General features: G+C 38.9%; 1 protein-coding gene across 12 annotated transcripts in view; it reads left to right on the forward strand.

The window, feature by feature from the left end:
• Window positions 1-19,748, forward strand: part of DNAH11 (dynein axonemal heavy chain 11) — a 295,517-nt gene that overhangs the window by 158,768 nt on the left and 117,001 nt on the right. For 10 of the 12 annotated variants that reach the window (XR_011503420.1, XR_011503427.1, XR_011503430.1 and 7 more), the window contains 7 exons: window positions 29-131; window positions 1,711-1,950; window positions 3,492-3,653; window positions 3,912-4,105; window positions 6,453-6,615; window positions 7,574-7,697; window positions 8,116-8,258. Coding sequence is in view for 9 of the 12 variants with exons in the window: in XM_070510015.1 (XP_070366116.1) it covers window positions 29-131; window positions 1,711-1,950; window positions 3,492-3,653; window positions 3,912-4,105; window positions 6,453-6,615; window positions 7,574-7,697; window positions 8,116-8,258 (1,129 nt within the window). In the remaining 3 variants the exon portion in view is untranslated. Of the gene's footprint in view, window positions 1-28; window positions 132-1,710; window positions 1,951-2,835; window positions 2,937-3,491; window positions 3,654-3,911; window positions 4,106-6,452; window positions 6,616-7,573; window positions 7,698-8,115; window positions 8,259-19,748 lie in introns of those variants that run through there. The other 2 variants (XM_070510052.1, XM_070510048.1) reach the window with 2 other exon arrangements.

Raw genomic sequence — 19,748 nt, forward strand, 5'->3', positions numbered from 1 at the left:
ATTTGAGGCTCTGTTTTCTATCTTACAGGTATGATAAACAGAAAGTGACGCTTAAAGAGATCCACAACTGTCAGTACATTGCCTGCATGAATCCGATGGTGGGCAGTTTCTCGATCAATCCTAGGCTACAGGTAGGGTGTTGAGCCCTGCTCTCTCCCACATAGCCCCTCAGTGTAACGTTCAAACATTGTAGAGCTTGATTCTTGGTGCTTTGATGTACAAAGTAGATCTCCTACTGGACATTTGGTTAAGCATGTAAGTTTTTTATTTTTAGTTAATAGACTTTATTTTATTTATTTTTTTTTTAAAGATTGGCACCTGAGCTAACAACTGTTGCCAATCTTCTTTTTTTTTTTTCTGCTTTTTCTCCCCAAGTCCCCCTAGCACATAGTTGTATATTTTAGTTTTGGTTCCTTCTAGTTGTGGCACGTGGGACGCTGCCTCAACGTGGCCTGATGAGCGGTGCCATGTCCGCGCTCAGGATCTAATCCGGCAAAACCCTGGGCTGCTGAAGCGCAGCGCACAAACTTAACCACTGGGCCATGGGGTCAGCCCCTAGACTTTATTTTTTTAGAGCAGTTTTAGGTTTATAGGAAATGAACTCAAAGTATAGAGTTCCCATGCACTCCCTCACTCCCCCACCTCATGTTACCCTATTAAATGTGTTGCATTGTGTGCTGCATTTGTTACGATTGAGGAGCCAATACTGATAAGTTATTATTAACTGAAGTCCAGTGTTTGCATCAGGGTTCATTTTTTGCATTATACAATCTGTAGTTTTGGCAAATGTATAATGACATGTATCCACCACTCAAATATCATACGGAATAATTTCACTGCCCCAAAATCTCCTGTGCTTTACATATTCATCCCTTCCTCTCCCCTGAATTGATTCTTGGTTCTTTTATTGTCTCCATAGTTTTGCCTTTTTCAGAATGTCATATAGTTGGAATCATATAATATGTAGCTTTTTCAGATTTTCTTCTTTTATTTAGCTTAAATATGTATTTAAGGTTACTCCATGTCTTTTCATAGCTTGATAGCTCAGTTTTTTACATCACTGAATAATATTCATTGTATGGTTGTACCACAGTTTCTTTATCCATTCACCTATTGAAGGACACCTTGGTTGTTTCCACATTTTGGCAATTATGAATAAAGCTGCTATAAATATGCAAGTTTTTGTGTGCGTATAAGGTTTTTAATAACAACCACCACCAGTAGCAACATATATGCAATAACAGCGTACAACAATAAGTGTTACTTAATTACCTGGAGTCAGCTGGGGGTCAGCTAGGTGACTCTGATGATCTTGGCTGGGCTTGTTCACATGTCTGGGAGTTGACTGTCAGCTGATGTAGCTTTGGCTGGAGTGATTGCGGTAACGTGATTGGCCGCTGCTTCGTGTGCCTCTCACCCTTCAGCAGGCTTGTAGAATTCACGGCAAAGGTAGAGCCTTAAGAGAGCAAGGGGAAACACACAAGCCTCTGACTGCGACTGACACACTGTCACTTCCACCTCATTCTGTTGGCTCAGTCAAGCCCTATGGCCAGGCCCAGAGTCAGAGTGAGAGGTTCTGCAAAGTTACATGGCAATGGGCACAGATACAGGAAGGGATGAAAAAATAGGGCTTTTTTTTTTTTTTGCAGTCTACTGGTACCATTATAGTCCTGATTTTATGCAATTTCTTATTTTTGTTTTTCTTTTCAGAGACATTTCACGGTGTTTGCATTCAACTTTCCATCCTTGGATGCATTAAACACCATCTATAGCCAAATCCTTAGGTTCCATTTCCAGCAGCAAGCGTTTGGTCCATCAGTTCTCAGGAGTGGCCCCACTTTGATACAAGCAACGATCGCATTCTATCAGATGATGACACGTAGCTTTTTACCCACAGCTATTAAATTCCACTACCTCTTTAATCTGAGAGACCTATCAAACATCTTCCAGGTACCTCAATGGCTCTATGTTATACGTCTTGGGTGGAACAATATTAATGGCGTTTATTTATAGAACTTAGTTTATAACTATGCTACATACTTTTATATGTATTCGTTCGTTTTGCACCATAAACTTCTCTATGAAGTAAGCATGGCAGGTTTATTATTCCCATTTTATCAATGAGAGTAGTGGTTTCTCTCAGGTTGCAGAGACTTAGCGATAGAAGCAGGGATAGTCTGGACTCTCTATTTAATTTATTCCAGATAAATATTTGAGTGCTTTATTTTGTGCCAAGTAAGAAGGGTAATTTGTCATTTTTTCATATTTATGTGATGTGATTTTTAAACATATATCAAGAGAAATTCCAATTTCTTAGCTTGCTAGATTGTTTTGGTTTGATATTGACACTTACCTGGCTCACCTGGTAAAAGGACAGTGTTTGTGTATTTGACTTAGAAAGGACATTCCAAAGAGGGAATTTAAAACCCAGAATTTTTTAAAAATCCAACTATTTTAGTCTACCTTGTATAGTAAAAGTAGTTGAAGTTATTTATGGCTTAAGTTCTTTTGTGAGAGAGGTAGTAAACTGGCTAAATATGAAAACTTCATGGATTTCTTTATATTTGGTGGTTTTTGTTTCTTTATAGTTTTATAACCCTCATTTCTAAATCAACCAACAACTGCTTCAAAAGACCATAACACTGCATTAGACAACAGCTTTCTGAGAATGTGGACCGTTGCTTTTCATCGTTATATGTCTAGCACCTGCCTGAAAGTCTGTGCCCAGTGAAGAGCTGTTAAAAGCAGATTTTTAATCTTAGAAGAAAAGGGAAGGAAGGCGGTGGGGGGAGGGGCTGCTGCTCACTGTTCGCATCCTGTCCGTCAGCGGCACCTGACCCCACCAAGTAATTGTTTAGCCTCTTGCAGCCAGTTCTCTACAGCTCTTGTTGTTGCCCTCTGAGTCCAGAGCAAGCTGACCCTCTCATGAGGAGCGGGTCTGTATGAATCCAAGATACTGAAGGGCAGTGTTGAGGAGGCATGGGGCTCAAAATGTTTTGGTGCCAGTCCCAGATCTAGCCACAGAGTGTGAATTCGGGCAATTTACTTTTGGTTTCATATTCTTCATCTATGAAATGAAAGGGTTAGATTAACTGATATCAAAGGATTTTAGAGTGAAAAAAATTATGGTCGTGTGACTTTTATGTGAGCTGTTTGTACTTTGGCTTTGGCAACTTAATCAGTTGGGAGACTTAATAAGCACAAGTTCTCAGATGTGGTATTTAGTTCCTGGGCTGGCTCTTGAAATACAGTCTTAGCTTCATTCCTAAAAATGGGTATAATGGTAGTAAACTTTTTAAATGTTGCTTCATTGAGTAAAACTACTAATATGTAGGTGTATGTATAAATATAAAACTACTATTTATAATATTTCTTTTAACTCAATAAACTGCTACATTCAGTATAAAGTTAAAGAAAGTGTTAAAGGAAAATATTATCTTGGAATGTCATCAGCTTCTGAATTTTTAATTATTCCCTTTCTTGCCTTGTAGGGGATTTTATTTGCTTCTCCTGAATGTTTAAAGGGTCCAAGTGATTTAATACGCCTGTGGCTCCACGAATCTTCTCGTGTTTATGGAGACAAACTGATAGACACAAAGGATTGTGATTTGTTCCAGAAAAAGTTGCTGGAAACTGCTTATAAATATTTTGAAGTAAGTTTATGAATGTTAGAGGTCACTGTTTGCTGGTGCTGGGGCAGAAGTTAGATAAGAATGTGAGTAAAGTGTGTAAATACTTACTTTGCTGAAACAGCTGTGATTCCAGAATATACTTGGTCTGTACTTGGAAACGTTCCACCCATCTACTCATGGACTGATCTGCAAGCTTTTCCCTTGCTAGGTCACTCTGCCTCCAGATGGATCATTCTGGATCGTTGGCGTGACTATGTCTTTCTCTTCCTCCTCCTGCAGGGTGTAGACAGTCGTGTGCTGCTTCAACAGCCGCTCATCTACTGCCACTTTGCTAATGGCGGGGAAGACCCATGTTACATGCCTGTGAAAGACTGGGAGGTGCTGAAGACGATTCTGACAGAAACATTAGACAACTACAATGAACTGAATGCTACCATGCCCCTTGTTTTATTTGAAGATGCCATGCAACATGTGTGAGTTGACTAGTCGTGATGCTTTTTCACGCAGTGAAAGTGGCTGGATATCCCCACTGTTGTGGTTTCTCAATAGATCATACGAAGCCCTCTGAACTATCAGCTCTTATCTATTGTTTGCCATACAATGTAAAACTATGCGTCTCTATAAATTATGTCACAATCTTAATAATGTCTTACATAGGTATGCTACTTTCTGAAGGCTGTCACAGCCATAATTCTATTTTATTCCACTGTAGCCCTGTTAGGTAAGAATATTAAGAAAGAGGAAGATAAGTGACTTGTTCAAAGTCATCAAGTTCATGAGTGGCAGAGACAGGATAGACTCAAACTGATTTTTGTTGATTAAGCATGTTGTGTTGATTGAGTGCCTACTGTGCTAAACAGGAGCATTACCAGCTTGTTTGGTACTTTTATACAAATTAGAAAAAAAGGAGGAACATTTTTTTTGGCAGAAAAATAGAAAAGGGATTAGAAATGGGATTAGGAACCCTACTCCAGTATGACGTCATCTTAACTAATTCCTTCTGCAATGACCCTATTTCCAAATAAGGTCATATTCTGATGTACTGGGGCTTAGGACTTCAATATATGAATTGGGGGGGATGTTCAATTCATAATACCTTTCTAACAAGTGATATGTGGACAAAGATTAAAATAAATCATGACTAAAAGTAAGTCAAGAAAGAAGGAAGTATGCGAGAAAGGAAATCCAAACAGACAAAAAAATGTGGAGAATTAAATTTTTAGAAGTTACTCTTTAAAATGTTTAGCCCAAGTGTCTAAGAAAAACTTTGGAGGCCTCTTCCTCATCAGTTCTTATAAGCATGGTAAGTATTGATTGTTTTATTGATCCCTTTGCATTTGCAATCCTCTGATGACAGTTTTATTTGGAATCTGTGCCCGTGGTGTTAAGTGAATTATTAGTAACACCGTTTCTGGTTGGGTTGGTGTACACTGTGTATGTCATGGCTGATGCATGTTATGGCTGGAATTATTAGTAACACCGTTTCTGGTTGGGTTGGTGTACACTGTGTATGTCATGGCTGATGCATGTTATGGCTCAGCCTCTCACTGATGCTGAGGGAAAGAGTCTTCCCGTATAACCCTTCAACATGGAATCGCAAGTGGCTGAAAAGGAAGGCTCTTTCATTGACCAAGATTATGAGCTAGAAGCAGATTTAACTCAGCATTAGAGATGATTTCAGAGCGCGTCCTTGAGTGTTGTAGACAGAGAGTTTCCTGCTGAGGGAATATTGTGAGGTACAAACCTCAAGGCACACATTAAAATGAAATGAAAACTCTGCTTTCTAACTTGAAGTTTCACCTGTATGAGGGTAATTTTACAGCTTTACCAAGATGGTTCTATTGTGTGGTCATGTAAAGTAAAATTTAATGAAAGGGCTGAGCTTGTCAAAATAACCTGTCTGTTGAGTTATGAAGATTTTTAGGAAATGCGCACACATGCTGTTCCACGTGTAAGTGAGCCCAACTTCATTTTTCCAAAAAAGGCTCTTTAAAAAAGCCATTTGTATGGATCATTCAGGGCCTCAAGTTTAAATTCGTTTCAGAAAAGCAACCATGAGCAAACGTGAGTGTCCAGTTTTTTGCACTTTGGTATCTTTATGCTTCTATTTTTTTCATATTTCTTCAACCACATTTTGATCATGTTAAAGACAACTTATTCCTAACTGTGAAATATAGCAGTAATATCACTAGCTCAAGCTTTCAGAATCTCTTTGGTTATAGAGAACAAGGCATTAGTTGGCCTTGCTGGAAATTTACCTCTGTGATTCTGAATGGTTTCAGTAAATTTTCTGGAGTGCTCGAGGCACAGCAAAAGCTTTGGTGCAAAGGAAGTAAGAATCATAGAAAGAGGCAAGTGTTTAATCTGCGTGAAGTAAATCATACATGAGATGCTTGTTGATCTAAAAAAAATCCATTCTTTCCAAAGTGATTGTGCAGCCCAGGTTTCTGGCACAGACATTCTCCCTTTGATGTCGTCATACATGGATGCTGATGTGAAGTTGGGATCTTTCTTACTAATCAAAAAAGCTTGAAACTTACATAACAGCCCTTGTATATGTTTCCTTCCTTGAGTTTTGGTGGAGAGTAGTAAAGCAATGAGTGAATCCAAGATGTCACTAGCATAGGACAGTTTGTTAGGCAAGCAGTGTGAGGGAGATGCAGGCAGCGTCTTTCCATGATGGGGAAACAGAGGAACAAGACTAAAGGTTGGAAATAAAGATTGGAATTGAGTGTCGAAGTATTTATCTAAAAAATACAATAGGCATAGTCCCCAGGCACTTTAAATTTCATGCTGCTGTGGGTGTCTTTCTCTTACCAGGTGTCGCATCAGCCGAATCCTCCGGACCCCTCAGGGTTATGCACTGTTGGTCGGAGTGGGCGGCAGTGGCAAGCAGAGCTTGTCACGGCTGGCAGCCTACATTTGTGGCCTTGAGGTGTTCCAGATCACTCTGACCGAAGGCTTTGGAATCCAGGACCTTCAGGTGAGTAAGGGGTGATAGCAGAGCTTCCCTTGTGGCCTGGCGGATAAAGCATCCACGGTTGTTGGCCCATGTCAGCTCTGACTCCCAGATTTGGCCAGGGCCTCCCCAACCAGGCAAAGAGTGGGGAAAGCTCTTTAGAGGATTTATTCCTCTTTGGCTGTTTCTCCTTCATGGTCAGATTAGTAATAGTAAATTTCTAAGAATGTTTATGGTATATAAGCCTATAAACCTTTAGACCTGACTCAGAAAATATTTTAATACTTGCTTACGCAAATGTTTTTTCCTTTGCATTGACTACGCCTGATATTGAATACTGTTAGTATTCCTGTATGATAGAGGAAAAGAAAAGATACTTTGTTTACAAGTGCAAATAGATTTCTTCCACTTTGGATAAGATTATGGAAATAAAATGTGATGGGAATACATTCAAGAAATTTGTACATGTTTTTAAAATTTTGCTTTTCAATCACAACAGTACTTACAAAATAATACTTAGAGTTGTGGCAAGTGCTATTTTAAACCAGAAAAATAAATCACATGCTTTCAATATTACTAAACAAAACTAAATAAATAACCAAACAAAAACTGTTTTCAATGAAATAGACAATTATTGAAGTGAGCAGAAACTTCCTTCTACCGCTTTGCTTGATAGAGGCACCGCTGAATTCATTCTCACTCTATGAGAAGGGCCTTGTTTAGCAGCAGCCTGTTTTCACCCCTATGCTCCATTAAGCCACAAACATGACACTCATCATTATATGCCTGAAATGGAGGTGATGTCATGCCATTTGCCCCTATAATGGGGTCACTGAGAGGAAAGAATATGTAAACAGAGGGAAAGTACAACATGCGGCTCTCACGTTACAGTTCTTCAGTTCTTCCCAGCACTCGCACACGTACTCCCAGTGTCGCATCAGCATTTTAACAAAACATGAATGATGGCCTCCTTTCCTTACAGGTAGATCTTGCCAATTTGTACATCAGAGCTGGAGCCAAGAACATGCCCACTGTGTTCCTGCTGACAGATGCCCAGGTTCTAGATGAGAGCTTTCTCGTGCTGATTAATGACTTGCTGGCGTCAGGTGATTAGACCAACACATTTCTTGAAAGATCTTCCCCAATGACAAATTATCTGTAGTTTCAGTGAACTTTAAAGAGAGATAATTTGTCTTTGAGATGTTTTCTGGAGCAGTCTTAGGGGAGAAACCTATAAACTGAACTAATTTGAGGTGTATTACTTTCTTAGTCTCCTTATGGATGTGAGGTGTCTTGGAGAGGCCTTCAGTGAAGTAAATGTTATTCCTACGTGTACAAGTTTAGTGGGTGTGTTCATCATAGCTTGTTCTCATTGTGTTGTGTGTCTTGTAAATGGAAAAAAAGAAAAATGGCATTTCTGATTTCAAACTCTTTATCATTTAAGCTGAACTTTTATTGTAAAGCATTTCGAGTATTAAAATGTCATATCTAAAATTTAAATTCTACTCATTCCTTTGAGGGCAGGAGAAATCCCAGATCTGTTCAGTGATGAAGATGTAGACAAGATAATTTCTGGAATTTGTAATGAAGTTCGTGGTCTGGGCATTGTGGACTCCAGAGAAAATTGTTGGAAATTCTTTTTGGCCAGGGTGCGACTACAGCTCAAAGTAAGAAACCCTTGCTTTACTTGCATATTATTTAAAACCTGCTGTTGGAACTATGATCTGGTTCTATTTCAGGATTCATATGATGAGTTTGAATTTGCCGTTCTTTTTCTAAGGACACGTCGTCATTCATTTTGAAAGGACCTTTGCATTTTTACATGCACATATCTGGAGTGTACCTTCCTAAAGTTTCCTGTGATGCTGAGCTCCTGCGATGCATTGTGCTGAGCAGCCTGTGTGATACTTGATTGAACTGGATGTGGTGTCTGTCCTGAGGAGCTTACACTATTACAGGAGACAGGAGACACCGCAGATAATTGCAGTACAGGACCAATTAGGTAGCACCATGGGGTTACAGAGGAGGGCAGCATCCTTCCTAACTGCAGTAGTCCCACCTGGAGGAAGTGATGTGCCAGGTGTGGAGCGTGGATTGCATTTCATGGGGAAGCAACAGGCTGGGAAGAACTTTCAGGAAGAGGAAATAGCATTTATATGAGTAAGATAGACTGTATGGTACATATTTGAAGAAACCCAAGAAAGCTCTAAATGACTGGAACATAGAGTTCCTATTGGGATAATGAGGTGGATCAGGCTGGGAAAGTAAATTGGGATGATGTGAGGGGTTTGTAAATCATTAACGGAGCAGTGGGAGAGGTCTGAATTAAGGAAGTGAATTATGTCAGCACTTCAGGGCAAATAATTGAGGCGTATTATTCAGAGGATCTGAGGCTCAACCCATGGTTCTCCCCATACATTACTCTATGCTTCAGTTTAGCTTATGGAGATATACTATAACCAAACAATAGCAGCAGCAAAGATCGAGTATTAAGGAAGACAAGACACACCTCCAAACTCATGGCAGGAAGCCAATTTAAGGAAAATTCAGGCTTCCTGGTATAGAAATGGTTAGTAACCTAAAAAAGTTACTGCTTTGCTACTTCTGGTATTGCACGCCTGTCAAGTGAGTCACAGGCTCTGGGGCTGCCACAGAGCCTGGTGTACACAAGGAAAGGGGGTGGGAAGTGGCATTACTCTGCCTGGAGTATAGAAGAATTGCAAGGTTCTCCTCTGCCCTACTTTTTCAAATTCCACATTAGTCTTACGGAGCAATTCTGGGCTGAGGTTAGAGGATCAGAATTTGTGGTTCAGTTGCCTAAAGAGTTTTCTCCCCATCAAAAATGTTAGTAAGACTATGTTTGCCAGGTTGTAACAAAGCCAGGGATTTCTACTGTCCCATTGTGGTATATTTGGATGAAATTTTCTTTATGAAATGGAAAAACAAGTACAATAATAGAATTCGAGATAGGAATGTTATAGATCACTGGCTGTCAAAGTCTGTTCTTCAGAGCAAGAAAGTCAACCTCATCTAGGAAATTTTTGGTTTTTTTTAAAGATTGGCACCTGAGCTAAGATCTTTTGCCGATCTTATTTTTTTTTTTCCTCCTTCTCCCCAAAGCCCCCCAGTACATAGTTGTATATTCTAGTTGTGAGTGCATCTGGTTTTCCAATGTGGGACACTGCCTCAGCATGGCCTGATGAGCAGTGCCATGTCTGCACCCAGGATCCGAACCAGTGAAACCCTGGGCTGCCGAAGCAGAGCATGCAAACTTAACCACTCAGCCATGGAACCAGCTCTGAAACTTTTAAAAAATGCAGATTATCCAGGGCCAGGCCCCATGGCTAAGTGGTTAAAGTTCTGCACACTCCACTTCAGCGGCCTGGGTTCATGAGTTCAGATCCCAGACATAGATCTACTCCACTCAGTAGCCGTGCTGTGGAGGTGTCTCACATACAAAATAGAGGAAGATTGGCACAGATGTTAGCTCAGGGCTGGTCTTCCTCAAGTGGAAAAAAAAGAGGAGGATTGGCAACAGATGTTAGCTTAGGGTGAATCTTCCTCAGAAAAAAAAAAAAAATGCAGATTATCCAATCCCAGATCTTTTGAATCAGAACCTCTGGGTGGGACCCAGCAACCTATGTTTTAACAAGCCCTCCCGGTGATTCTGGGGGCGTGCTGAAATTTTGAGAACAGCTGTTAAAAACAGTACTAAAATAAAAGTGTGTCCTTTACGTACATCTTTTATATACAACTTTGCTTGCTTCTGTAGGATAAATTCCTAGAGGGGAATTGCTAGGTTCAATAGATGCAGTTTGTGGTTTTAAAATATGCCTGCAAATGCTTTGATGCCCTTCTTACTCACAGGTGGAGTCTGAGTCCTCTCTCCTTGAATCTGGGTGGGCTTAGGGCTGCTTCAGCTAATAGAGTACAGTACAGTGCGGTAGAGTGAGGCTGAGTAACTTCCGGGGCTAAGTCTTAAAGGCCCACTTTTCCATCAAATTTGACATGTTTTGTTTCTAAGAGTTCTATGTAGATTAAGCAATTAGTCTTATATATGTGCCTCATTTTGCTTATTCTGTCGTTTGTCTTTTAAATGTATATATGGTACATGTTTGTTTGTTTATAACTTTGTAATTTTAACGTTATATTAATCAGTGTTTTCCTTTATGGATTTGAGTTTTCTTGTAAATTTAGGAAAGCATTTTTTTCTCCAAGATGAGAAAACTCTTCACTAGAAGCAGTTGGGGCTCAATTGGGCAACAAATAAGAGAATCTCCAAGAACAATTCCTTGAGCGTCTCACATCGCTGAGTCCCGACTAGCTCGTAATCCCCTGACAGACCCCTGCTTTCCCGTTTTTCACGTCCCCCTGCGCTCACCCTGAGGCTTCCTGCCCCAGAATCACGAGATGAGTGCAATCCGGACTCTATTCCAGGCAAGAAGGAAGAGGACGAAAACACGGGGGCTCTCTGTATCAGGAAACCAAAGCTTCTCCCCAAACCTTAAGCTGCCATCTAACTGGCCACAAGTGTGTCATATGCCACCTCCACCTATCGGGGAGGCTGGGGAAGTGAATATTTGATCTTGTCACATGGGCTTTTTGAATAAAATCGCAAGTGGATTTTGAAATAGCAGCGTCAGCCATTCCAGGCCCGGCATGCTTTTGTGTTTATGTTTAAAACTATAGTTTGTCTGGAATATGTTTGATATTATATGTGGTAAAGAGTGAGCTCAGAGGTTTCAGGTTGCTTTCATCCAAAAAGATGCATTTTTATCTCAATATCATGTACTTCTTCCTTACTGATTTAAAGTACTACCTTTATTATATGACAAATAGCCATATTAATTGGGTCTATTTCTGGATCCCCTGTTCTCTTTTCTTGATCAGTCTTTCTGCTGCTGATCCCAGCTTTGTACTCTGTAAATTATTAAAGCTTTATTATCCACCGCTGTATCTAATATCTAATTGCTCTTTCTTATCTAGTTTGTGTGTGTGTGTGTGTGTTCTCATATGTTTATATGTCTGGATAAACAGAATCATTTTGTCAAATTCCAAACACATTTCATTTTTATTGAAATCATGATGAAAGCTTATTTTATATTAGGGAGAATTTAATCTTTATGACATAAAGTCGTGTATTGTTTTGTAGAAGGAATATTTCTTTCATAAAGTTTTCTGGTGGTGTGTTGTTTGTAGTACATGGGAGAGCTCCTGATTTTTAATTTTATAACCAGCGACCTTCCTGCCTCTCTGATAGTTTCTATTAGTTGGTTGGTATCATGTAGCCTGCAGGTAATGATATTCGTCATATTCTATTTATCTGCTCTCCTCCCTCATTGCATTGGTAAATCTATAGGAGAGTGTTAAATAATTATGGTGATAGTACGAATTTGTCTTGATTTTTGCATTAATGAGGGTATTTCTAATGTTTTACTATCATGTCTTATGTTGGCTTTTGATTCAGGATATGTCTCTTGTCCAGGAAGTATCTACCTATTAAATTCCTTTTCAGCATCTATGGAGATAGTGATATGGTTTTTCTCCTTGAACTTACTAATATTCATATAGTGCAGATAGATGTACAGGAGTTTTCAGTTTTTACTTTGTTGAATCCATCAGTCTCTTCCTTTATGTGTTTCCTTTGATTTCTGTGCTTAGGCAGGTCTCACTGAAACCGAGATCAGTTCTGTATTCATCTCCGTTGTTGTCTAGTCCTTTTCATACTCTCATTGTTTTGTATTTGCCTTAGTACAAGCTAGAATTTACTTTGGAGTTAGATATGAATCATTTTCCCCCACTGTCACGGGATTACTAATTGAATAGTCTTCTTTCCTGCTAAAATGTGTAGGAGGAGCTTTTTTGTTTTTTGATTTTTAATGCTAAGGAGGAATAGGATCTCTTTCAAATACTCCTAATCCTTCTTGGCCTTGTCACTAAGTTTGCTGCATCATCAGAAAGGTTAGTGGTCAGCGTCTTGCCCTGAGGGAGAAATAATACGGCAAAGAAATGGATCACCTTTTACAAGAAAATGGCAGCTTCTTTTTCTTCATCCGTATATATTACCTTCAAATCCTTGAAAATTTTTTTAAAGAATTCTAGATTGCTCTCTGTTAGTTTCATACATTGTGATATCCACCAGCATGTACTGAAGACTCAATTTCTGATAAGCTGATATTTCCTTTGCATATGTTCCTAGCTGGGCAACATGGGAAGCTAAATGTGTTGCAAGGGTTGGTGAGCACACCTGGCAGGTCAAGCTAAATGATGTGGAGTTGCCACCCCATTACCCATGCTCACCACCCAAAGCCAGTTCCCATTTGAAATGCAAGGGCAGTGAGAACCTGTTGGTGTGCAAAATGTGACCTCTGAATCCCACAGGGCAGTTCCGATTAATGATGATCAGATGTGTGTCCTTGGATTGCCTGAAATAAGCCAATGGATAAATGCCAATTGTCTTCTCTGCTTCACATTTGTATATGTGCATCTTTTCCTGTGTAATTCTCTTCTTACAACTAGAGTATAGTACTTTGATCTTCTCTCCTGTTGACTTTAGTGAACCCTAAAACTTTTCTTTCTTGCCTTTCTTCCTGGCCATCCGATGCCATAGGGAAAAAGAGCACCTGATATGTGTAGCAGCCCCTGATTCTTGCCCAAAATTTTAGATATCTGTCTTGTTATCTATCTATGTATTTAAGGATGTGTGTGTATATATCTTGTATATATATTTTCTTCATGTGGCTCTGTATTTTTAAATATATATATATATACACATATAGAGAGATCCATTTCTGATTATATAAGAAATATATGTTCATTGTAGAGAATTTGAAAATACAGAATCATATAAAGAAAATAAAAACTATGCTTAGTTGTGTTGCCTATAGGTAACTACTGAAAACATATTGATATATTTCCTTCCAGTTTTCTATGCTTCAGATATTTTTCGGAAGAGAGATGTATTTTATTATATATGTTCTTCTATGGATCCCTTTGTGTTATCTTCTTCCTTTATCTTGGCCTGTTCTCTTATTATGGGTTTCTATAATTTTCTTTCCTTACAGCCTTTTGAGAGTGTGAGCAAGTTTTTATCCTTTTCTTCAGGTTCTTATATGAAATTAACTTCAGTGGAATTATCTTCCTTTCAATCTGCTGGACACTTCTTTATTTTTCTTAGTTTTATAGTATTTTTTCTTCAGGCCCAATATAGGCTTTTCATCTTCTTCTTCTTTCTTGGATGGAAGAGAGAGCAATTCATATTCGGAGTTTGGCAACGGACAGTATGGGTGATTTTCTCTTGGCTCATACTACAACATGTCTAGGGAACCTGATAGCTCAACAGAGATGCTGAGCAACACTCATTCTGAGCATCAGATTAACACCGTAGCACAGCATAAGCTGAAAGACTTAGTACTCACACAAGTCATTTCCATGATATATCTTTGATCTTGTGTAAAAAACTTAACTACTCACCTGTCCAGTAAAAAGTCAGATGTTGCAAAACCTCACCCTTCCATGATTGTTAAGTCAAGTCTCTTCAGATCTGCCTCTGGTTGATGGGCAGAGCACCCGGCTTCGTCTCCCTTACGTGGATGCCTGTCTAGGATGGCTTTATCATTGAGTGATGCTGTCTTCTCTCCCTCCTGCCCCTCATTCTGACCCTTGCTCTCATGGAGAACAAGAAACACTCCAAAGGCTGGCTTGCACATTGCCAGTTCCAGGCTTGTGTCAGTCTCGGCCCTGCCAACAACGTTCTGCTTATTAGGACCACACCTTTCTGAATACAGTGCTATATCTCTTGCCCTTGCAGTTTTTGATATTATTTGATCTAAGTAGAATTAAAAAAAACTTCAGAGAAAGACAAAAATTGTGACCTTGTATTTTTTATCTGAGGTTCACTGTCTTCAAAATTTCTTAAAACAGCGAAACCTCAAAAAAATAGGACACAGATATTAATATTTTATTCTGTCTAGAAGAATTTTTTTAACTGCCATCTGTTTACTCATTCATCTATCCATTCAGCATTCAGCAAATATTTATTGAGTGCCTGTGATGTGCTAGGCCCTGGGAGTATGATAATGAGTAGGAGCCAGCACCTGCTCACCTGGAGCCCACCTCATTGTTGGGAAGACAAGCATCTACTGCCATATCATACAAGCAGTATAAAATTACAGCCGTGTATATGAGAGATAAGGGGTGTATAAGAGAACAGAACACAGGGCTGTAAAGCTTTCATTGAGGAAAAAACGATTAGGAAGCATCTCAAAGAGTGAGTAGAAGTCATCTCCCTTGTTGTTTATTATAAAAGAAAATTTTAACACCAAAAATGAAGGGCTTAATCCCAGAATAAAGGACATCCCTTTAAATGGAATAAACTTTGCATTTTGAACAGCATGTTCATATTTTTCACATTTTGTGTACATTCACATCTGGGGTTTGCCGGCACAGTATGAGCCTTGTTCTTGCAACTGCACGTGTGTGTAGAGTTACCACATAGCAGGGATGCTGACTGCTCTCCTAGCAGAGCAGCACAGATCATAAGCCCCAAACTTTGCATGACCTGGTTCAAATATGGACCTATTCCGTAGGGAATAAGGCATCTGATTTCCTGTTTTGAAAAACAACAACAATACTATTATATGAGGTTCTGGGGCTGCCGGCTGGCCTGGAGAGCAGTGTGTGGGCAGCGTATGCCCTGAGGACAGGGCAGCTAAGATGAGGGGACCTACTCGTCATCTGTACATAGGAGTGTATAGTAGAGAATACGGAGTGGGAATTATAACTCCTGCTGTCTTCTCTCCTCAGGAATGGATTTGCTCTTTGCTATCTATTGGGATTCCACATACCTTTTCTTTATGAATTGAAGAGTTTGTTTAAAAAAGGAAAAAAAATATATAAGAACCAAAACTCCCCAATGTGAAACAATACCTCTAGTAAAAATCTGTGCTGACCAATATTCACAAGTAAAAGGTTGTGAGAATGATTTCATTGTGTGTTAGCTAAAAAGAAAATAAACATAAAAATGTATTGAATGTGTATATGTTGAAGATGCTGTTGGATCTCATCAAAATAATTGAAATTAAAGGTTGTTAGATGGAGGGATGGTAGAGGAGGATGTAAGGATGATAAAGAGACACTAAAACAGTCAAACTTGGGAAAGTTTCTACTCTAAACCTCCATTCCTGTGAGGATTCTGTCTGTAAGATCTTATCATTATTGAAAAATACTGAGACTTTTGAGGATAAATGCAAGTGTAAGTTATGGATAGAAGCTTCTGAGGTAAATATGTGGGACGGTTACTTCTGAGAGTAACTATATCAACTGTAAAGAAATGCAGAGTGATGGTAGCGATTCAGATTTCCATTACAAGAGGAAATGGACTGAGTCCTCTCAGTGATACAAATAAATATGTACTTACGATGGGATCTTATCTAAAAGAAATTGAGACAGATTACAAAGCACAGTGAAAAGTGGGTTATTGCACATGAGTCATAACACCTGGGTAGGGGTAAAAAAAGAATAGAAAATTCTATGGTATGGATTTCAAAAGTAAGTTCCTGACATCCAAATGTTAGAGCTGTAGGAAAGACATAGATGGTGATTTCAGGGCTTGCTTTTCACTTGTGAGAATTTGCTTTTAGAAAAGAGCACAGCTGTCTCAGTCATTTTTAACTTTATTTTCTTAGCTGACTTTTCTTTCTAGTCCACTGCTGGGAACTAACTTAAGCCAATTTGATGATTTGCAATTGTCAGGAACTATTGGAGGGGGATATATTTCAGTGACCTTCTGTCCTTAGAGGTAGATAACACCTATTCAGGTGGGAGGGGAGAGTTCTCCCCAAATCTCCCAACCCAAGGTGTGCTTCAAGAAAAGCAAGTCTTAGGGGCCAGCCTGGTGGTGCATCGGTTAATTTCGCACGTTCTGCTTTGGCGGCCCAGGGTTCGCTGGTTCGGATCCCGGGTGCAGACATGGCACCGCTTGGCAAGCCATGCTGTGGTAGGCATCCCACATATAAAGTAGAGGAAGACGGGCACAGATGTTAGCTCAGGGCCAGTCTTCCTCAACAAAAGAGGAGGATTGGCAGCAGATGTTAGCTCAAGGCTCATCTTCGTCAAAAAAAAAAAAGAAAAGAAAAGCAAGTCTTAGACTGATCGCTGCTACACATAAAGTTTATATGTAGCATAACTTAAAATAAGTCTTAAAGTCTTAAAACTTCCTCTGTAAGCTTATTGCAATCCCAGGAACCTGACTAGCCCTTACTGAAAGGTCATTTGGGACAGATATGGTGATATTCTGATGGTAGGATTCAGCTGGTCTTCTCATCAGAATCACATAAAAAGACAGAATCTTGCCTTAAGCTGTTTATCACAGGACTGGTCAAAATCCAAAGTGTAAAGAACCAAGGGTATAATTACTGGGATACTTCAATATCTAAATTTTCCTATTCTTTTCATATGATGATGGAGATGCAAGTACACTATTTCTATTTTTCTCAGATATTTTGAACACTACTCTTTTCATCAATGAAAAATTATCTTCAGTATTCATGATGCTGACTAACCAACCATTTGTGTTGTTGAGAGAAGTTAGCTAAGAACTCAGGAAGCTGACTTTGCTGTGTGAACTTTTATTAGAGTATGTGAAATGCTGATTAAGAATCCCTAGCCTGTGTAGTTTCTATAGGTGTATTTCAGATATTAACCAATGCCTCAAAGGTATAAAGTGAGTATTGATGTGTGTATCATACTAGACTAAGGTATTTCAAAGGTAAGTTATACAGGGCCAGATGGCTTGACTGGTGAATTCTACCAAATATTTAAAGAAGAATTAATATCAATTCTTCTCAAAGTCTTCCCAAAAAATGGAAGAGATGGGAACACTCGTTCTACCTGGCCAGCATTACCCTGAAACCAAAGGCAGACAAGGATGCCACAAGAGAAGAAAATTACAGGCCAATATACCTGTTACATAGATGCAAAAACCTTCAATAAAATATAACAAACTGAATTCCCCAAAATACATTAGAAGGATCATACACCATGATCAAATGGGCTTTATTCCAGGGATGCAAGGATGGTTCAACATCCGCAAATCAAACAGTATGAATCACCACATTAACAAAATGAACCACACGATCATCTCAATAGATACAGAGAAAGCAGTCAATAAAAATTATGTAAGCATCTCAATAGATGTAGAAAAGACATTTGACAAAATAAAACATCCATTTATGATAAAGACTCTCAATAAAGTGGGTTAGAGGGAATGTACCTCTACATAATAAAGGCTATATATAACAAGCCCACAGCTAACATCATACTCAGTGGTGAAAAGCTGAAAGCTTTTCCTCAAAGATCAGGAACAAGACAGAGATGTCCACTCTCAAAACTTTTATTCAACATAATACTGGAAGTTGCAGCCAGAGCAAATAGGCAAGTAAAAGAAATAAAAGGCATCTGAATCAGAAAGAAGTAAAACTCTCTCTATTTGCAGATGACCTGATCTTATATAAAGAAAACCCTGAAGACTCCACTAAAAGTCTGTTAGAACTAATAAATTTAGTAGTGTTGCACGATACAAAATCAATATACAAAAGTCTGTTGAATTTCTATACATTAATAACTATCAAATTAAAACAGTTTCATTTACAATAGCATCAAAAAGAATAAAATACTTAGGAATAAATTTAAGGAGGTGAAAGATCTATACAGTGAAAACTACAAGAGAATGATGCAAGAAATTGAATAAGACAAATAAATGGAAAGACATCCCGTGTTCATGGATTGGAAGAATTGATATTGTTTACATGTCCATACTACCCAATAAAATCCTACCAAAATTCCAATGGCTTTTTCACAGAAATAGAAAAAACAGTTCTAAAATTTGTATTGGGGCTGGCCCAGTGGCACATCGGTTAAGTCTGCATGGTCCACTTCAGAGGCCCAGGGTTCACCCGTTTGGATCCCGGGTGTGGACCTACGCACCACTTGTCAAGCCATGCTGTAACAGGCATCCCACATGTAAAGTAGAGGAAGATGGGCATGGATGTTAGCTCAGGGCCAGTCTTCCTCAGCAAAAAGAGGAGGATTGGCAGCAGATGTTAGTTCAGGGCTAATCTTCCTGAAAAATAAAAATTGTATGGAATTAACAAAAGACCCCAATAGCCAAAGCAATCTTGAGAAAGAAGAATAAATCTGGAGGTACTTGTTGATTTAAAACTATATTACAAAGCTATAGTAACCAAAAAAGTATGGTATTGACTTAAAAACAGATACATAGATCAATGGAGCAGAATAGAGAGCCCAGAAATAAACCCATGCATATATGGTCAATTAATTTTCAACCAAGCAGCCAAAAATATACAATGGGAAAAAAATAGTCTCTTCAATAAACGGTGTTGAGAAAACTGGATAGCCACATGTAAAAGAGTGAAACTGGACCCCTATCTTACACTATAACAAAAATCAACTCAACTGGATTAAAGACTTGACTGTAAGACCTGAAACCATAGAACTCCTAGAGGAAAATGTAGGGGGTAAGCTCCTTAATGGGGTTTTGGTGAGGATTTTTTGGATTTGACACCAAAGGCAAAGGCAACAAAAGCAAAAATAAATGAGATTATATCAAAGTATAAAGCTTCTGCTCGGCAAAAGAAACCATCAACAAAATGAAAAGGCAACCTATGGAATGAGAGAAAATATTAGCAAACCATGTATCTAATAAGACGTTAATATCCAAAATATACAAGGAACTCATATAACTCAACAGCAAAAAAAACAAACCAATTGAAAAATGAGCAAAGGAATTGAATAGACATTTTTCAAAGACATACAAATGTTCAAAGACATACAAAAGGTACCTGAAAAGGCGCTCAGCTAATCGTCAGGGAAATGCAAATCAAAACCACAATGAGATCTCACCTCACATCTTTTAGAACGGCTATTATCAAAAAGACAAGAAATAAATGCTGGCGTGGATGTGGAGAAAAGGGAACCCTTGTGCACTATTGGTAGGAATGCAAACTGATATAGACACTATGCAAAACAGTATGGAGGTTCCTCAAGAAAACTGTCTTACTGTATGATCCAGCAATCCCATTTCTGGTTATATATCCAAAGGAAACAAAACCATTATCTTGAAGAGGTATTTGCACTCC

This window comes from Equus asinus, chromosome 1 (genome assembly GCF_041296235.1).
Source record: "Equus asinus isolate D_3611 breed Donkey chromosome 1, EquAss-T2T_v2, whole genome shotgun sequence".
NCBI classification, from domain to species: domain Eukaryota; kingdom Metazoa; phylum Chordata; class Mammalia; order Perissodactyla; family Equidae; genus Equus; species Equus asinus.